The following is a 21,133-nucleotide window of genomic DNA, read 5'->3' as shown; positions in this document are numbered from 1 at the left end:
ATATTAATATAATATTAATATTAATATATTAGTAATTGTAAACCTTTTGGCTTTAACTTCACGTTGCTCAACAACTCGGTATAGGTGAAAGAAACAGCTACATGAAGGAGTCGAACAAGATTATTAGATTGTGCTTTTATAAATCCGTCGATCGATCGTATTAGAAATATGGAAATATTAATAGTAGTTAATTCTGCAACAAGTGCAGTAACCGCATTTGAGTCACGTCAAGTTTTTTAGTAAAAAGTTTTTTAAAAGTTTAAAAGTTTAGTAAAAAGTTTGAAGTTTAGTGTTGCATATTTATTTTTTTTGCGGCCTTCAGTTTTTGGGTACATTTTTGCAAAACAACACGAATACATTTACTGACGACCGTCACAATTTTACAAAATTCAAAATTAAATTCAATCTCCGAAAACATCCTATTCGGATCCGTGTGAGAAGACGCTCACGTTGCAAAGTGATGCTTTCCGCACACTAAATCGGTGTTTAATTAGGTATTTTACAGAAGGGAGTAGAAAAAATATTATATTACATAAATATCTATTAAATTCAAACCTCGAAGAATAAAATCAAACACAAACCATAGGCCAAGCAATATAGAATGTAAGGTGACAATGCGTTGCTTGTCCCACGTACCTCGTGACGTCACAATCAATAGAGTAACGTCGAAATTAAAGGGTGCGAACGAGTTTTCTAGAATTAATTACAAAGCAAATTTTTGTTTTTAGGAAAAATATTCTGGAGTGCATTTTAGAAGGTAATTAAAAAGTTTTCATTTAAATATAAAAATATGCGCAATAGGCCTATTGAAGCTATACGGGTGTTTTTTATTAAAAAGATGGCGCGCCTGACATTGTCTCTTCGCGTGTTAAAAATATTCCACTTATGTAAGTTCCAATCAGCCCTTTTACTCATCTTTTAAGTCTTTTCGGTAGGAGAGACCAAAAGTTCGCTATAAACCAAAACGGGTTTTGTTAAATTATTTTTATTTTTCGACCTAGGTGTGTCTTTAAGTATTTCTTCAAATAAACTCACATTCAAAGAATAGAATGAAGAAATGAATTAGAAAAAGTTTTAAACACTCTAAACTAAAACAACTCTAAAACTAAAAACGAAACAAACTCACTTAATATCAAACGTACAACCAAAACAAGTAGGCTAGATTTATAGAAACCCAAAATTCAAAATTTTAAATAAAAACACTGCGCTTGTCCTAAAAGTCTGTTGGAACTATACAGGTATTAATGATCTAGAGACCCTACATAATGCTGATAATACAGGAACTTCATTAACCAATGACGTTGCGGCATTCAACAACCAACAGGGCCGCTGACAGGTAGTCAATAAGTTTGGATGCAGCTTTTTACGCCTCTATTTTCTCAAAATATCTTCAGTTCCCATCTTGTGGCAAAAACAAAGAAAATTGCAGGTTAGTGCATGTGTGGAAAATCATTCGTTTCTCTACGAAAATATCAATTTTTACAGTCCCGGGACTACCATTTTATCTAATAGCTATATGGTTGTTACACCTGATTTTTAGTCCTCAATCTATCAGAAATCTTTGTTTAACTTAGAGCGTAGAATCCTGGATGACAGGCTGTTTCCTACCCTTGTAGGCAAAAACATCAACAAAACTGGTCGGAAAAATAATCGGAGCCGAAGCCCAAGTTTAGCAATAATCTTAGAAGTCGTAAAAATAATATAAACAGTTTCTAATGTGCCCCGCGACTTACATTTTCAGTCCGTCGCACACTTACGCCGAATCAACTTTATATTACACTTTACAAAGGTTTTAATCTCACTCCCGACCACTAACTGCGTTAAACTACACACTGCACTCGTCCCGAAGTTCCCCAATTAACACGGCAGATGCGGCGATAAAACAACCACCATCAGCAGCAAAAACATCCGTAACAGAACGGCGTGCTGACGTAAGTTCGACGACGACGACGACGACGAGAAAAGAAAATCGTCGTCCATATTCTCGAGTTGCTCGCCGCTAGCGTCGCTCGGGCTGCTTCGGAGCCGCAAATCTGTATAAAATATAGAGATTAGATTGGAACGAAGCCTGAGTTTGCCGCGTAACAACCGGTAAATAACGAGTTCCAAGCTTAAGGTGTTTTCCCGCCAGGTTCGTATCGAATGGTTATTTCTTATTGTAGATTTGTAGAAAAGTTTTTGATCCGCAAATCAAAAGTTTCGAAATCGAATCACGAAACTAATGAAATGAGGTGTATCGAAGGCTTAGTGTTGTAAAGACATTGAGAAACAAAGTTATGTCTAAATGCCTAAGAAAAAGGGCGCTATTATGCATAATCTCAGTACTGAATTTTAAAATACGTTTTATGAGACATAATCGTATTTTATTGATAGCTAAAGATAAATACTATTTCAAACCTGTAATAAATTCGATTTATTTTTCTTGAATAGTTCAAGATGACTGAATGGATTTTGTCAAACTTGGAGTCGCGTTATGTAAGCTGCTAACTTGAGCAGATTGATTTAGATCGCCACTAGCGAGCGTTTCGCAAAATCACTGTAAGTAAACGAAATGCCAAACAGAGAAAGAATATTTTTAATACCTTTCAAATAAAGGACTGAGGTTTATGGTGCCTTAGTCTAAGAACGCAATTTTTTGTATTACATTGCGACGTTATAAGTTAAAAGATAATTTCGACGACATATAATAGAAGGGTTTAAGGTAATCACCATCAGGTTGTCAGCTGTCTCATAAACGAGATTACTAACATTACACACGAAACGTAGCAATACGTCACTCTTTTATGTAGCATTTATAGAATTTGGGAAATATTTAAAACACTATCGCTGTGACCGTTTTTGTATTTGTGAAAAATAGAAATGTTTTTGTATACCAAACGTCGGGTCACCGATCCTAATGTGTTAGATTTGAAATAAAAAAATTGGTAGCTGATCAGAAAGAATTAAACGCCATGTATACATAAAAATTATATACTTGTCAAGCGTTAGTTAATACTAGAAACTTTTGCATTAAGCTTTTAGAAGGCCATCTTACATGGACTAAGCAAGTGCAAACTGAAATATAACGGTAAAATTAGATAGAGGTCTCTAATGAGATAACTTTTCATACATTAACGTTAATGACGTTTTTAATTAAATAATTTTCCATTATTGGCATTTTAAATTAAACATTACAAACTATATTATTTTGCCGTATTTATAGGACCATTTCACTTAAATTTTAATAGTTATGCATTATGAATATTTCTTTTCAAAAGTGAGATAAAAAAAACTAGAAAAATAATTCAAGTTCAAGTTCAACTATATACATGATACATGCATGTTTTCAAAGCTCTTTCAATTGCCATTTTAAACTATTCAAAACTAAATACAGAATAAAAGGGAAACCAACCACTCTCACAATTGTCATGATGTGGTTCAAATTATTGGGAACAGGTTCTGTGTTTTAGAAAATAGACATTTTTGGTTAAACTAGGGGTTAGAGGAAGGTTATTTTAGAATTACTTATTGGCCATTTTTTTAATAATGTTGTAAGTTGGTTTCAATTATATTAATAATATATACACTGATTTGTATACATGATATTAAAATTACATTACCCGTTATTTTGAAGGTATGAGGACCCAAGTTCCCAAGTTTTAATTAATTTAATAGGAGTTAGAATCGAGGCTTTTACTTTTTCCTTATTTAAAATTTTTATTAATCAATACAACGTCAAAGCGCCAATATAATTTTTTATTTTATTAAAAAGACGTAAAAGCTCATGAAGAAAGAGATGTTGGTTAGTTTGGTAGGGATAACACATGATTTTCAAATTAAAGCTATAAACTACAACAAATACTTGAGATTTGTTTGTGTGTTGTAACATTTAGGTGTTGATTTTACATTTTTATATTTAATTGAATTAAAAACTGAACGAAATTGAAAATAAACCAGGTGTTTTCAGAATTCAACTCGTACCAAAAGGGTTCAGATTCGAGCTTATGGGCTTAACAATTTTCGCGGGAACAGACTTTTGCAAATATACTCAAACAACATCCTTCACGGTCCAAAAAAGAAGCCAAATTGGCTTTTCTTTACGTTCTAGTATCTGTTTCAAAACAAACGCTCCTCTCGATCGAGCCAGGCCAGGAGAACTCAATTTGACGTGTTTTCATATTTAATTTTCTTCGCATCTCGTCAACATTTCCATTCCATTTACATGAGCATTACCATATTTTTAGTCACATCTACGCTAGTCATCACTAGCCAGGAAATTTCTTTGTCTCCGAACTGCTGCGTAGGAAAACAGGAAGACTTTTTAGGGCTTCATTTGGGCGCTCGATGAAGTGAGGCGTAGTGAAGTACTGCCTTTTTAGTTTTGTGTTTTTTATTTGGGGATATAAGAAAATTTGGAATTACTATATATTGCACATATTTAGTAAATTTGCCACAGTAAAACCTAGTAAATCAAATGTGAAGGTGACTATGTACGAGGGGGTACTCATAAAAAACCGGAATTGAATTGCCGCGCGCAGAGCTTGTATAGTATACCTTTCTGCCGCTAGGTTGTGGATAGTACAACTTATTACGAGTTCAACGCCACCTTCGTTTTAAATTTAACGTCTTTGTTCACTTGCAGTGTCATGTTTTTTTGTTATTTCGTTTTTTTTGATGGCAAGTTTAAAAGAACAACGTGCAGCTGTGAAATTTTGTTTTCTGCTCGGTAAAAGTGCTGCTAAAACTATTTCAAGGTTAAAAACATCTAATAAAGACGATGTGATGGGAAAAACTCAAGTGTACCAGTTGTTTGTTCCCTTCAAAAATGGCGACGAGTCAATTGATGACCGACCTCGTTCTGGACGTCCATCAACTGCTCGAATCGACGAAAATATTGAAAAGATACGAAAGTTTGTGCTCACAGACCGTCAACAGACAATTGAACAATTATCAAAGATTAGTGGCTTGTCTTGGAGCACGGTTCAGCGAATTTAAATTTTTAAATTTTAACACACAGCCATTTCTGTTAAGCAGTTTTTGGCTAAAAATGGCATGGTTCCTCTGCCCCATGCACCTTACTCGCCTGATCTCGCTCCTTGTGACTTCTTCTTATTTCCATGTATGAAAAGGGACATGAAAGGACAGCGATTTGATAACATTGAAGAGGTCAAGAAAAAAACGAGGGATGAGCTGTCGGCTATAGCCAAAGATGAATATAAAGAATGTTTCCAACAGTGGAAGCACCACTGGTACAAATGTATTAGTTGTAAAGGAGAGTATTTTGAAGGGGATAAGGTCGTTCTGTGATTTTATAAAAAATGAGTCCGGTTTTTTTTGGGTACCCCCTCGTATATTATGCAACAATTGTGATACCTAAATATTATTTGGCACGAGCGGAGCGCAGTATATATTTTAAAGAGTGGCGTAGTTACGAACCTCTTCCCAAAAAAAGATGCATAAACAAACCACAAACCCTGTTTTCTATAGACATACAAAATGAGGTTATCGAAATCTGAAAGTAAAGATTAATAACAGAGGTGTCGGGGGGATTTGTAATAGGCCATAGCCTGTAACTTGCATATTTTGCGGAATATTTTTTCTTAAAAAAATAAAATTGATTGTAGCTGTACCCACTATGCCGATAAGGTTGAAAAGCTCAAAGAAATTGTTAATAATTTATGTTATTCTGGTAAATGTAAACGAACCGGATATTTACGGAAAACCAATGCACTTCTGTTTGCGTCTAAAATGGATTTGAGAAAAGACGGACTTTTTTTTGTATCTTCTTGTACTTTGTACTTTTTTTTTGTACTTTTGTATGTTGTTTTCATTATTTATTCATATAGAATTATTTGGACTTCCCTCACATTTCGAAGCCAAACTAAATTCTATACTATTTTTTTTAAATACATATACATATCTCTTAAAATATGCTTACTTTATTTTTCCAATGAATTATACAGGGTGCTTTCTAATTGACTCTCAATAATTCGGGGGAGATTTTTGGGTCCATTTTAAAAAGAAAACTTCATATGAACATATGTCCTAAACATCTTAACTTTTGAGATAGAATGTGGTAGAGTTTTCAAAAATAAAATATATTTTTTTAATATCTGTAATTCCACTTTAGATACTTTAATGAAATTTGGCGCTCATGTACTATGTATTAAGAGGCATTAATTAATAATAATTAATATAATTACGTACGCCCGCCACTGGTGTATTTTTACAAAAATGTGGTACACTAAATAATGCCTTTTGCTATATGCCATAGTACATGTGTGCCAAATTACATTACTTCTACACTTTTTATAAATATTAGATTCTTATGCTAAAGTCGATAATAAAAAAGTTTTCCATATGATGCCATTATTTAGATTAGCTTAAAAGTAATTTGCAGAATTACTAAACTGGATCTTATGCGTTTTATAACAAAAGAAAAATTAAAATCTCACTTCACAGTGTTTCCGAATTTTAACAGGTTAGTGGCCAACTTCGCGCAGCGTTAAAACGTTTATCGACATCTGGAAATTATTTTTTTTTTGTAAGGAGAGCGAAAGTTTACCTCGTTCCTTGGCGACGACTTCATCGTCCCCTATTTCGTTCGCGTTGACTGGGCCGGATTCATCCTTTTGCCTCGTCTTCGGTTTCTGTTTCTGCTTCTGCTTGACGGTGCCTGAAATTTAAAAAAAAAAAGGGAGAAACGCTCGAATAATACAGATCGCACGTCCTGATCCACTCACTTTTTTGGGTTATTAATTTCGGCTGTTGAGTGGTGCTCTGCGTAGTCGGTTTTAACGTGGACGGAGTTGGTATGTCTGAAACAGAAGGCAAGACTGTAACTTTACTAAATGCTCAAATGATATCAAGTCAAGACAAGATTAAATTCTATATAATTTGTTATTCTTTTGTAGTAAATAACTGTAAGACATACGAAGTCGTTTTGAAAACTGGAAAATTCAGGAGGTATAGCGAAAAAACTAAAATCTGCTATTTCTCTTCTTTTACTTTATTTTCATTTTTCATAGTTGCTGTTATTTTCACAATTTGTGTCATCTTTTTGAAATATAAACCTGAACTTAAAATGCCGTTGATAGTTTTGAATGGATTAGATGTTAGTTTTGATTAATTGGTTTTCCTTTCGTCTCCTTCATCAAGCTCTAACCATACAGAAAAATGGCGATCAAGAAATAAAACAAACATTGAAGCGCAAAGAGAATTTTTTGTCAAATTCATTTTAATCATTTAAATTTAAATTTATTATATTTAGTTCTAGTACCATTTCATGCCACATAGGCAATAAAAATGAATATAAATTTTAGAAAACGCCTTACGTTTGTGTCTGATTTTAATAACTAATAACACAATTTGTCCCAATACCAATTTAAATTGGAGAAAGTAAAAGTAAGACATATATTGGTTACGTGGAACGTTCCCGTTTTATTTAATTTTTTTAGAGAAACTTTTTATAATATTCGTTGGCAAGTTGACAATTTCAGATTGTGCTTCAAATTAGACAAAACTTGTCTAAAGAGTTGTGTGTAATTTTTTCCGCCTAGATTAAATACACCGTTTTCAAAAATATTTTTTTCTACTCCCGTCTGTAAAATATCTAATTACCCACCGATCTGGCGTACAGGAAGCCTCACTTTACCAGGTCCGTTTCGTTTCCCATGAATTTGAGCCACTTCGGGCATTTCCGGGATTTTACCGCACGGATTCGTTCGGTAAACTTTTTAACTCACTCGTTTATTAAAAACTCGCTCCGCTCATGTCAAATAAACTCGTGAGTCAAATGCCGTTTACCGCACTTGTTGCATAATATACTATTCTAACGAGAGGCACGAAAGATTAAACGGTTGCGAACGTACCAAATAAAAAACGCTGCTACCCAAAAACTAACGGTCGTAGAAAAAGTATAGTATGCAACACGTTCGGTAAACTTGTTGCATAATTTACTATTACAATTGGAGGAGTTTTTCTTACACTTGCTTTTACCTCTAACAAAAAAAAAGAAATTGAAGAGGGGCAAGGTGTTAGTAACAAATAGGCACTGACATTATATTTTTCTACTCTCGTCTGTAATTACCTAATCACGTTACCTCGTGAGTTTCTTGTCCCATGGATCCGAGACCCTTTGGACATTTCAGAGATTTTACCGCACGGGTTTGGGGACAATCGGATGTTTTCGGAGATATTTCCCACGCCTTGAATTTTGACGTTTGTCAATTTTCATAGTCATGTCCGTGGATGTATTCGTGTTGTTTTGTGAAAACATATCCAAAAACTAATACACAGAAAAATGTAACGCAATATATCAGATAATTTAAATACTACGTGCTATAAGCTACAGTTAAAATCTGGTGGAGTAAGTAAAGTGACATTTATAATTTAAGTTTCCCACAGAAATTTAACATACCGTTCGCATAAAATTTAGTGCTTTTTGCAGTTTTTATATGAATATTGCCGAGACCATTTGTACGATCAAATATCCATGCTCCATTAGTACGTACAAAATAAAATTTAAGGTTAGGACCAGCTTTTTTTTGTTTATACGGTCTTAAACATTTAATCCTCTGGATGATTTTTCTTCCAATTACAGTCGTTTTATTTAAATAAACTGCTTACTGGTCAATTGTAAAAGTTAAATGAACAACATAACCTTTTAAAGTTGTGTTTATTCCGTTGTTTATATGTTATATACAATAATGCATATCTCTCTGTCTAACTTACACAGTTGAAAAGAGACAACAATAGCAGAACCGATCGGAACGATAAACGACGATAATGGCAGCGAGTAAATATTTTGTGTGAATGGTATGAAATTTCGTAATCAGATAATCTTTATAGTTATTACTTTTAATTTGTTGAATTGTGATTTTTTCGTGACGGTCGTAGAGAAAGTATAGTATCCAACAGGTTTTTGAACTCCTTATCTCACTCGCTCCGCTGCGGTCCGCTCGTACCAAATAAACAAATGAGTCAAATACCGTTTACCGCACTTGTTGCATAATAAAATATTTCCGCATGTTTGGAGCACTATGCGCTAACATTTTCTAATCTTTTAATTTGGGTCAAAATACTAAGACGGTTATTTTTTTGAAAATGAATGAAACTTGTTACGTATTAGCATTTTACTTTTATTTTCAAATAGAATAACTTCTTCTGTAAGATCACTAATGCTTTGAACCACAATATAATTTTATATAAAACAAATTGTTCAAAAAAATAATTTACAGAAGATAAAATGGCAACTAATCCAGCAAAATATTTAAGCGATCATTGTCATATGAGGATGATCACCACCGGCTATGGTGGCAATTAAATTGGCTTAACTGAAAACATAAACTAAACCGAATATCTTAATAAATGTAGCTGGTAGCTTACTTAGCTGATCGCCTCAACTTGTTAAATAAAACAAGTCATTTGTTATCAAACTAGGAACTGACCCATTTGACACCTAGAATTTCATAATTTCATACAAAATAGCATTGCTAAGGATTAATTCTCAAAATATGTTTGTTGGAAGAATAAAAAATTTGTTGGAGTCTTGTATTGGCTAACTGCGTCCCTTGGAGAAAATATGAATACTTCAATAATAGAGAAAACTTATTAATTATATCCTTCTTAACACCGATGTAGTTGCAGCGTCTTTTAATTTGGTGGCAACCGTTAAATCTTTCGTGCGTCTCGTTAGAATAGTATATTATGCAACAAGTGCGGTAAACGGCATTTGACTCACGAGTTTATTTGACACGAGCGGAGCGCAGCAGAGTGAGTGTTTAATAAACGAGTGACTTAAAAAGTTTACCGCACGTGTTGCATACTATGCTTTTACATTCACGGACATGGCCGTCAGAATTGACAAACGTCAAATTCAACCCGTGCGGTAAAATCTCGGAAATGGCCGAAGTGGCTCGGATCCGTGGGAAATGAAACTGACCTGGTAAAGTGACGCTTCCAGCACGGTGGGTCATTAGGTATTTTACAGACAGGAATAGAAAAAAATATTTATATATATACATATATATATATATATATATATATATATATATATATATATATATATATATATATATATATATATATATATATATATATATATATATATATATATATATACATACATATATATATATATATATATATATATATATATATATATATATATATATATATATATATATATATATATATATATATATATATATATATATATATATATATATATATATATATATATATATATATATATATATATATATATATATATATACATATATATATATATATATATATATATATATATATATATATATATATATATATATATATATATATATATATATATATATATATATATATATATATAATTTGTATATATTTGTATATCCTGTCAGTGCGCAACGGCATGTCAGACGCACATACGGAAAATGATGTCAGGTGTGGGGTACGCGGGATCATATCTCCATTGCAAAACGTCCAATCTATACTTGCATACCCGCGCGACATATTCGTTGCTACCCCTCGCGCGAAAATCAATCTACGAGGGAGGTCGATTGTCTGTCGATCATCCCGGCCAAGGCAAATCGACCCCAAACGTCACGCGGATCCGCCCTGTCAAAACCGCGCGTGCATGTCACAAACAAAACGCCGCCTCAGATATCTCCGACCGCGCGTCACTTTCGTCTCGCATTTTCTATACCTTCCATAACCGAAGGGGATGAAAATGCATGGGGATTGGATTTTGCAGATCCATAACAAAAGCCGAAAACGCGGAAGAATGCGATCCCGGAGCATTTCCTTCTCTCGACGAATTTATCGTTGCTGTTATTTCATTCGCCAGTGTCTCAGTGGTCCAGTTTCTATTGATAAGGAAGAGAGATCACCTCTCAAGTCGAACAACAATTTAGCTATCGAACATTCCCACTAATATTTATATTTTTAACGCTAGGCGACTCCTTAAATTTAACTAGAGAACGAAAAATGAAATATTTTAGTACAAAAATTATTGTTAGGTTTGTAACACGCTTCTTTTGATGTCTTGTCTTTGGGAAAGTTTTTAGTCTATTTCCTTTGGAGATTTACTAGTTTGTGAATGTTAAAGTGACTTTGATTCTGATTTACTTGTAAAAAAACTGATTCTGTTGAGGAACGCGCCTCGAATTGAATGACTAAACCACAAACGATATCAGTTACTCTATATGAAAAATACCATTACAACAGTAATGCTTCATGCTTATAGCTGGCTGTTTAAATTGGGAACCATGAACTACAATACAATCATAAACGAAAAAAGGCATTTTAAAAATGCAGGTCGAAAAAAATTAAAAAAAGGGCGTACCGAACTACTACTAACTCAACTTTAGTCACACAATTCCTAAAATATAGTTGTTCCCCTGGTTATTCGAACTTTAATGGAAGGTTGGTAGGGCCTTTGTATTTTTTAAGTATCTCTATTGGAGTTATCAGATATTTCTTTCAGGCTTTCATGTACTGTTTCTTATAATTTTTCTTTCATTTTTGTTTTGCCTGCTTGGCTACTCTTAGATTTCTTTGATCTTTGTGTAGCGATGATCTTATTTTTGCGTCCTATGCTCTCTTAGATCATCTGCAGTACTGTATCCCTTCATTTTATGCTGCGTTCTCTATGCCATGTTTGAACTTTTTTTTCGAAATCACTACAGTCTTTGTTCTGTGCTTTACTTATTCAGTATTTCTATTTCCTGACATAGTTTTTATCATGCTTTTTTTGCTTGAGTATTTTTCTAAGCTGTTTCCAATTGTACCTTATATCTGATTGATTTCTTCAGCATTATAGCCAAAGATATGCAGGTGTCTTTGGTCTTTTATACAAAACACTTCTTCCTTTGCTTTTGTCTGATTTTTATTATTTATTATTATGAATGTGTATTATAAAGAAATACAATTATCACTTCTAAGTTCACAGACTTAAGCGATGTTGGTGAGCTGATGCATACGAACAGGAGTCGTATTTACCACACTTCCCGGAACAAATGTTTTCAGGCCTTGTTCGTATTCACTATATATGTGTTTTTCTGTGTCCATCGAATAGATGGAGTATTTTGAGTAGCGTCATTAAGCATTTCCAAATATACTTTTAGTTTAAAATTATTATTTTAAAAATCGAAAGTATCGAAACTCGTTTTTACTTCAGCTTGTGCCTTCTTCCAGGCCTTCAAAAAGTAAAACCCTGGTTTCAATATTCAGATGATTACGCGGATCACTTAAAAGTTTAGGGGAGATGCCGTGGGGTTTTCTTTTTTAATTGAGGGAAGTTTTGGCGGGAATCAGGGTCGCAGACGTTATAACTTTCCAATACCACTTTAAGTCATTGTTCTAATAAAAGCTAAAACCCCTCATTCGCATTCAGGTGGGATTCGAAAAGTTGGGACGATGATTTTCGTTGAGTTTCTAATTTTAATGGTGAAATCCCTTCGAAAGTTCGCCGACGAGGCGAGGGAATACTACGTGAAGAAATTGAATAAGGCATTTTGCACTAAACAGTGTTTTGGTATTCACCGAAAACTACTTTTGTTGACATAGATAAATCGAACTTGCCTATTTAGTCAAATTTTATTACCAAATTAATATGCAACGTTTTTTAATTATGTTTAACTATTGTCCCTTGAAAATTAAGGTGAATACATAGAGGTGATTCCGATCACTTACGATAGAGCTTGATGGTGCCGTCAGTCTCTCCGAGGGAGTTTTTTGCCACGCATTTGTACGAACCATAGTCCGCTGGCCCAACGCTCCTGATCGTGAGCTTCATGTGGACTTTGTAAGCGTTATCCACTAACACAGGCTCGTATTTTGTTCCTGCAAAAAAGTAAAATCGGTTAGTTTAGTCGAATATCCACAAAAAACGAGACGTAAGAGACGTTTACTGAATTAAAATAAAGTTTCAATATTTAAATCCACTTATCTAACTCTATTTCACATTGTTCATAATGGGAATTCTTAAATGCCTAAAGATCAAGTGGTAAAGTGAAGGTGTACCTCACACGTGGCAACGCTTTTATAACCACCGACTGACAGGCCTGCACTAATTGTTTACGCAGTACTATTGATGTTACCCAAATTTATTTTTCTAACTTTTCCATATCTGTAGTGGCAAAATCTGGTAAATATTCGCGTTTTCTTATAAAAGTTGAATGAGGTGAAAATCACTCGAATCTACTAGAAAGATATTTTTTTATTGAATAAAAAACAGTAAATGTAAAGAAACCATACCATGACAGGTACTTTAGACTCCCTTGTAGAATTTTTTATTTTTTTATGTAATTGGTATACCTACGGGCATATCGATTATTTTACGGTATAGGCCACAGAAAATACGATTCCTGGAATATGTAACATATACATTTGCGTACTTTTCCTCATTTGTAAGAAAATTTTTAGCCTCTTGTAGACTCTGGCTCCCAAAATAATGCTTTCGTTTTCATATATTTATTTCATTTTAATATTCTTACGAAAAAAAAAATTCTCACTGCCTTGAGTTGAATTCTAACTAATTGCTACGGTCACTATCTGTGCGAAGAAGCCAATTTGCTCACTGTTTGACTATTTAAGTAAGGCCACCTCTGCCAAACGGAATAATGCCTTTGTTTTGATATATTTATTTCATTTTATAAAAGTTATAGGAAAAAAGCCAATTCTCTCAATGGTTTGAGTTGAATTTTAATTAATTTTTTCTACTCCCGTTTGTAAAATACCTAATTACACACAGATTTAGCGTGCGGGAAGCATCACTTTACCACGCCAGTTTCGTTTCCCACGAATCCAAGCTACTTGGGGTTTGGGAGCCATTGGATGTTTTCGGAGATATTTCCTACTCTTTAAATTTCGACGTTTGTCAATTCTGACGGTTATGTCAGTGAACGTATTCGTGTTGTTTTGCGAAAAAATACCCAAAAACTAACAATCATAGAAAAAGTATAGTATGCAACACGTTCGGTAAACTTTTTAAGTCACTCGTTTATTAAACACTCGCTCCGCTCGTGTCAAATAAACTCCTGAGTCAAATGCCGTTTACCGCACTTGTTGCATATTATACTATTGCTATGACATTGTGGGACATTGTGTTACATTGTGTATTTCACTTTAGTCAAACAAAATAAAACTTTCCTGGGTATTCGGTCATATAAAAGATCAGTAAACATTACGTACGTTTCGGCCAAAAACAGTAGGGCATCTTCAGTTGTACATAAATGAAATAAAAGTGACGATACATATTATTATTATTATTATTATTATACTAAGCTTCTAGGTATCTTTCTCGATACCTTCCTAACCTGGTCGGCTCATATCGAGTATCTATGTTCCAAACTCTCGTCTCAAATCTTTGCATTAAGGCAATTAAAATACTGCATTTCGCAGAAGACCTTAAAGACTATCTACTTTGCACTCTTTCACAGTCATCTGACCTATAGCGTGCTTCTTTGGGGTAACCCTTCAGATGCTGATCGGGTTTTTCGGCTTCAGAAAGCAGCAGTTCGCATTCTCCAAGGGGCTCCTCCTGGAGCACATTGTCGTGAGCTTTTTATTAAATTTAAGATTCTAATTCAGCCTTCCCTATTCATATACTACAACCTTGCAGAGGTATCCTACTCATGGTGACTACCACTGCTATGACACACGCGGATTAGCAATATTGTTCCACTTAAGTCTAGATTAGCCACTACTCAGAAAAATAGACTAAATTTGAACATATATAACATATTTGTGAACAACTATAACCGCTTGTATAAAGCTAACGCTAAGCAATTTACGATAAGAAAATTTAAGTTATCGGTTAGAAGCTATCTTTCCAGTTATGGTTTTTACTAAGTTGAGGAATTTCTATCGCATATCCCAAGAATATAGTGTATACTGTTAACTCATGCAAATATTTTTATTTATAATTTTTTTTTCTATAAACATATGTTTATATACATATTATTTTTTCTATGTCTTGTTAAATTTATCAAATTGTTGTTGTATTTATATTTTCTTCTTTTTGTTATTGTTGCTATTATTTCTATTTTGTTATATTACTGAGTTTTGACTTCACAAATACATGTATTTATAGGTGGTCAATAAACGATATCTATTATTATTATTGCATATTATATTTGTTATTATATATATTATTATATTAGTACTATTATTTGTTGGTGCCTACCCGAAACAGGCAAGTATGGAGAAATATGAGCCTGTCGGTGAACTATATAAACAAGCCGCAAACATGAATTTTGTATTTTCTGGATACGATATCGGTCTGCAGGTTGGGTACACACCATAGTAATGATTGAACTGTGATAGAAAGATGGATTCCCAAAATACTTTCCTTGTAACAATTGGAAGAAAATGTCTATGACTGTATATTAACTTTAAATTTCCATATCCCATTCTTAATTTGTTTGTAATATGATCCTTGAACCGCAGCCTAGTGTCTAAGTTCAATCCTAAACTTTTCGATGTATCCGAGTATAGTATAGGAGTGTTATTAATTTTTATGATCATTTTGTTTTTGACATTATCTACTTGGGAGTCATTTCCAGAAACCAACACCTACGACTTAATTGGATTTAGCTGCACTAGATGATCGGAGGCAATTTTAAAAAAGTTCTTTAAATCAGGGTTAATTTTAGTCTCAGCCTGCGCCATTTCATGACCTTGAACAGAAAAGTTAATTTGAGTGCCGTCAGCATATATGTTATAATTACAATATTTTAAAGCCTTTATAACAAGAGACCCAATATGCTACCTTGTGGTATACCTATCTCAAAGGAGAGTGGTTCACATTGTCGCAGAACACCTATAGAACTCTATCGGATAAAAATGAATTTAAAAACACGCGTGCACCTTCACTAAACCCAATGTAGTGTTAAGTAGAAATAAGCAATTTATGATTGATCATGTTGAAAGCCTTGGGGTGGCTGTTCTGCCTTCGTCTTATGCTTGCAGTAGATCATAAGTAAAATCAACTCTTGCAACGATAATCTTTTCTAAACTCAGATTTTTTTGTAGGTAATATATCAAAAAGAACTAAGAATTTTCTTATTAGCCTCTCAATTATTTTTTCTAAAACTTTAGAAAGAGTAGGAAGGATGCTAATTGACCTCAGTTGTTTAAATTCCGTGGAGTTCTTTACTTTAGGAAGAGATGTTCGTTTATGACATGTGTAATCGATTTAATATTTTGTATTATGTGAAATATTTCATCCTCTGTAGCTCTTGATTGACATTTTCTAATTTTTGAAGTTCGATTTCTTAGTGTTTGCATCAATTTGATATTTTCCGTTATCCATGGAGCGTATGACTAATTTTCCCTTTTTTTTTAAAGGATTTAAAGGAGCCTGTCTATCGAATAAAGCCAAGACATACTCATTCAAGTTACTTTATAGTCAATGTTTGTAATATATAATATGTTATGCCACGGTATTCTCCAAATTATTTAATAAAAAAATGGTCAGGATAAAAGATGAAGATGAAGTCAGATGATAGACAAGACTACATTATGATTTGTCAGAATGCAACGTACAATTAAGATAGTATCAGTACTTTAATTTAAATTGACACATACATAAAAGCAGCTTATCTTCGTCACCAGAAAACCGTAATTATAACATGAGATCAGTGCGACTGACTAGCACAGCATAAACTTATAACAAAGTCCCAAATCACGTAAAATAATTAGGAGTTAATAAATTTTGAAAAGTCATAAATTAGCATTTGCTTGCAGTGGCTTATATAGTGTTAAAGAATTCTGTTATTAGAACACAATTGATATGTAAATGCTCATAGTACGATGGCAGCGCCAAAATTTCCCTACCTGAAAGAAACAAAGTAGAGTAACAATTTTTTATTATTTTTCAATATAGTCCCCCTTAATTTCAATACTCTTATTACATCTCTTTATTAACAACTCAATCCCTTTAAAAAAATATTGTTTTGGTTTGTCTGCAAAATGAGCTAAAACAGCCTCTTTTAACTCAATTTCGTCGTTAAACCGTCGTCCACGTAAGTCCTTTTTCAAATATCTAAACAAATAATAGTCGCTGGGGTCATATCTGGACTATAGGGAGGATGATCCATCTGTTGGAACACACACCCTAAAATGGCAGCTTGTGCAACACCAGCAGTACGGGCAGGTGCATTATTGTGCAAAAGACGCACGCCTCTGGTCAGTTTTCCTCGACGTTTTACACGTATGCAGTTTCACAATTTATTTAATAATGTTGCGTAATATTTACCATTGACAGTGGTAGTAGTTTCTTTAAAAATCTATCAAAAGAATTCCTTCACAATCCCAAAAGATCGTGGCCATCACCTTTTTTGTTGACTGGCATACTCTGAATTTTCTTGGAGGTGCTTCACCCTTACGACGCCACTACATTCATTCTTTTTTCGATAGAGGCTCATAATAGAGAACCATAGTTTCATCTCCCGTCACAATAGTTTTTATCACAGGCTTCGGTTCTGACCCACAGAGTTCCAAAAAAAAACCGCGCACACTCGACACGGCGTTGTTTTTGAATAGCCGAAAGGTTTTTAGGAACCCATCTTGCACTAACCTTATGCATACCTAAAGATCATGCAGGATTCGACGAACACTTGTATCAGAAAGCTTAGTAATTTCTGAGCTTTCCTTGATCTTTAAAGGTGGATCACTCAATCCACCTCTTCCACAATCGCAATAATATCTTCCGTTATGACCTCCACTGGTCGACCAGTTTTTGAATCATCTTCAAGGGACTCCTGCCCCATTCGAAAACGTTTTTGCCCATTCTTTCACTACAGAATACGAAAGAGAACTTTGACCGTACACACCATCCAGCCTTTCTTTAATAATTTTAGGTGCTAACCCTTCTTTTGTCAAAAACTTTATGACTACTCTATACTTAATTTGCGTTATGTGCGACATTTTTTCGGGCACGTCTTGTTTAAATCGCTGTCAATAGAAAACTATATGACGCAACCTACTAAGATACATATTTAAAAGGAGACAAAGTTTTATCGTGATACTGGAGCTGCATCTATATCACGCCGGGAAATTTTGGCGCGTATGTTAGAATGTCTGCTCTTGAATTGTTCTTATTAGAGAGCTGGGGTCTGTTATTCTTTTCAGTCTTATGCTTACAAATATTGTAAAAAATATTCAATAAACTTCTACTTCTAACGATTATGGAAAAATGTTTTTGTTCCTATATAATTAATAATAATCCACGTGATCAATAAAAGGTTTGAATAACGTAGTGATAATCAACCTACTCAGTTGAGGGCTTGCAAGTTTAGACAATGTCGCATTATGACAAAAGTGACAACTAAAAGGACCGGCAACGCTGCAACAAATCCACCCGCCCCGCCCCTTCTTTACGAGACACTTCGGCTTGGCGTTTAAAGACGACACGGTCGAAATATAAAACATAAAAATTGGAGAAAACAGCAATTTTATCAGAGCAAGCGCAAAACGACGGACCAGACTCTGCGGAAATGCTCGGCTAAATGAGAACAATATGACGCGGCGAACGACCAGCGTGTGTTCCTTTCCGGAGCAAATAAACGGAGAAGCAAATTCCGAAACATTTGCGCTACTAAATTTAAATGGGGCGCAATTTTTCCCGTCTCTGTTTAAACATATATATATTTTCACGCGGCTGCCGCGACGCTCCGCTAAGAACAAGCTGAAAATTGTGCAGCCGGTTGCTGTTATTGGTGTACGTGCGCCATACGACACGTATTTTGAGGGGCCTGCCTAACGTTTGACACTATTTTACGGCGTTTTTTATTACTCGCGGCGGATGATAAACAAAATTCATGATGTTGTCGCAAGGTAGCCCGGCGCGCATTGCCGCGAAGTTGGTGCCGCATTTTAAAGTTGTGGCGGGGAGGGGACGGGGGTGCTCTTTTATGGCTAGCGTCGTTTACGCCATCAGACGACGCATCGATCACATAAATTGGTCTGCGGTTAAGGGGCATAGTCAATTTTTCAACACAGATTCGACCGAAACCGATAAAGACGCTTGGAAAATGTTCGAAGTGTTTGCCGATATATCTTTGTTGGTGGTTTGGTTAGTTTTGTTCATTTAAACGGTTCAAAATACGTCACGTAATAAGGAAAACAGATGGCATTTATTTAAAAAAGACGGGTTAAATAAGCTGACAGAGAGTTACACTATTTGGTTAAACTGTCGCACCAGCTCTCTTTCGGTGCAAGAAGCCCCGTGGATTACATATAAAAGTACTAGGGCCCATAGTCTCTACGGCGATAAAAAAACATGAAATGCCTGGGTGCTGCAAGTGCTTCAAAGTCAGCCCGGCCATGGCCTGTTGACAAGAGGCAGAATATTGTGCTCGCGAGATAGGCCTTCATCATCGAACTAGCGGTTGTTAAAAAACTTAAAATTAATAAAGTGGAGAAACTTTCGCTGCACACCTTCAATTTGATTTACGTGGAAAATCTAACGCGGGCTCCAGGCAGAAGAGGGATATCTGAAGCGGTTTCTAACAAGTGATCAATAAAGAGACTTTACTGTCGGAGCATCATAAGAGACTTTTTAACTTAAACTTCCACAGGCTATGGTAATACTTTTTATAAAACTTCGATTTTTGTTGACTCAAACAAAAACCGACGCAAAAGGAACCAGAAGTTTTATAAAAAGTATCATAAGAGACTTGTTTATTACATTACTGATGTATTCAACAAAAGATCGCTTACAGTTTAAATTAACTCCCAAGTCTATTATGGACTGTGTAGGGTGTTCATTTTTTATAGAATAGTTGAAATTAAAGTGAGAACCTCGTCTACTAAACCTCATGACTGCGCTTGGATGTGTTAATCTGAATATCTGTTACAGCACAAAACAAACTTAGGGGAGGTTGGGCCAAAGCGGTCCACTTAAACTTCTTATTATTTTTTTGTGACGTTTAACCATTAAGTCGATTTATTTTTTACTAACTAAATTTACCCAAATTTTGGTGAAGCTTCTGGCCGTCGTAGCCCACTCTCCTCTATTTATAATGTTATATATAATAATTATAATTATTTATTTTAAAGTACTGATTAATTACTATTTTTCTGTAGATAAAAACATTTATCATGGATATTTATAAGATTTTTGAAAGCTTTGGTTTTAGGCTAGATCCATAGAATTATCCAAAAAATAACACTTTCAATAAATTAATTATGATTTGGTTATAATAATATGGAATAGCTTTTTTACGCAAAGGGCTAAAAATATACAAATAATCAGAATTTATAATTATTAGAAGAAAAACGAAAAAAAAATTTTTGGTTAATTTTTGAGGTGGGGTCCCTTGCCCCACCCTCCACTATTTAAATCAACCTGAATTTGCTCGCATACATTGAAAGAATGTTAAGTCATCAGCAAATTGAAAAGGTATGAGTGAACATAATTGGAAAATAAATTAACGAGAACATTAAAATTATATTTATTATTAACACGACTTTAATTAAGGAATCATCAAGAAAATAAAAATAATAAAAAAACCCTTCCAACTTTAATTTATCGAATTTGTTGAGACATATTCCTACAAAACGCTGGTATTTTGTTGGCCGATTATTAATCGGGAGTATGGATCACTTAAACCTCCTTGTTTCTTACAAGAAAGTCTCTATTTTTAATTATATTAGTAATAGTGGAATATACACATATATAAAAAGAGTGTACAAGAACATTATTTTTTGTTATAAAATGTATTTTGCAGGATAACTATCTAAAAATTTCTTTTGAGTAACAAAAACAGAAAGAGAATTGCTTGACGTCCGAACTATAGATAATAGTATTATTCTAAACAATATCGAGAAAATTCTTCATTGAAAATATACTAGTCTAGTCTAGACTCCAAGAAATTTAATACTAGAACTATTTAATTGTCTGACACTTAGCCCTAATTAAAGCGCTGTAGTTAATTATTCTTGTAAGATCTGACAAAAATGTATCATTTAATAAAATACGATAATAGAGGCCCCTTATAGCGTAAGTACTTTTTTTGATGACGCTGCTTGATAATTATTTTTGTAGGATTAAATTATTTTTATTAAACTTAGGGGCTTTAACTTCATCCAGAGCCATTTAAGTATAACATCGTGCGAAAACGCATTGTGACGTCAGCTGTCAGACTCT

At 34.1% G+C, this 21,133-nt stretch overlaps 1 protein-coding gene across 1 annotated transcript in view; it reads right to left on the bottom strand.

Moving 5' to 3' along the window:
* Positions 1–1,171: 1,171 nt before the first annotated feature.
* LOC132701171 (neurotrimin-like) overlaps positions 1,172–21,133 on the bottom strand; it is a 251,586-nt gene continuing 231,624 nt past the window's right edge. The window contains exons 7-10 of the mRNA XM_060668895.1: positions 12,673–12,822; positions 6,723–6,797; positions 6,545–6,655; positions 1,172–2,033 (exon numbers count right to left, since the gene is read on the bottom strand). Of these exons, the coding sequence (XP_060524878.1) occupies positions 1,858–2,033; positions 6,545–6,655; positions 6,723–6,797; positions 12,673–12,822 (512 nt within the window). The 3' untranslated portion in view covers positions 1,172–1,857. The remainder of the gene's footprint in view (positions 2,034–6,544; positions 6,656–6,722; positions 6,798–12,672; positions 12,823–21,133) is intronic.

Source organism: Cylas formicarius, unplaced genomic scaffold, assembly GCF_029955315.1.
Source record: "Cylas formicarius isolate icCylForm1 unplaced genomic scaffold, icCylForm1.1 PGA_scaffold_4__25_contigs__length_36172078, whole genome shotgun sequence".
NCBI lineage: Eukaryota > Metazoa > Arthropoda > Insecta > Coleoptera > Brentidae > Cylas > Cylas formicarius.
This window is presented reverse-complemented; position numbering and strand designations above follow the sequence as displayed.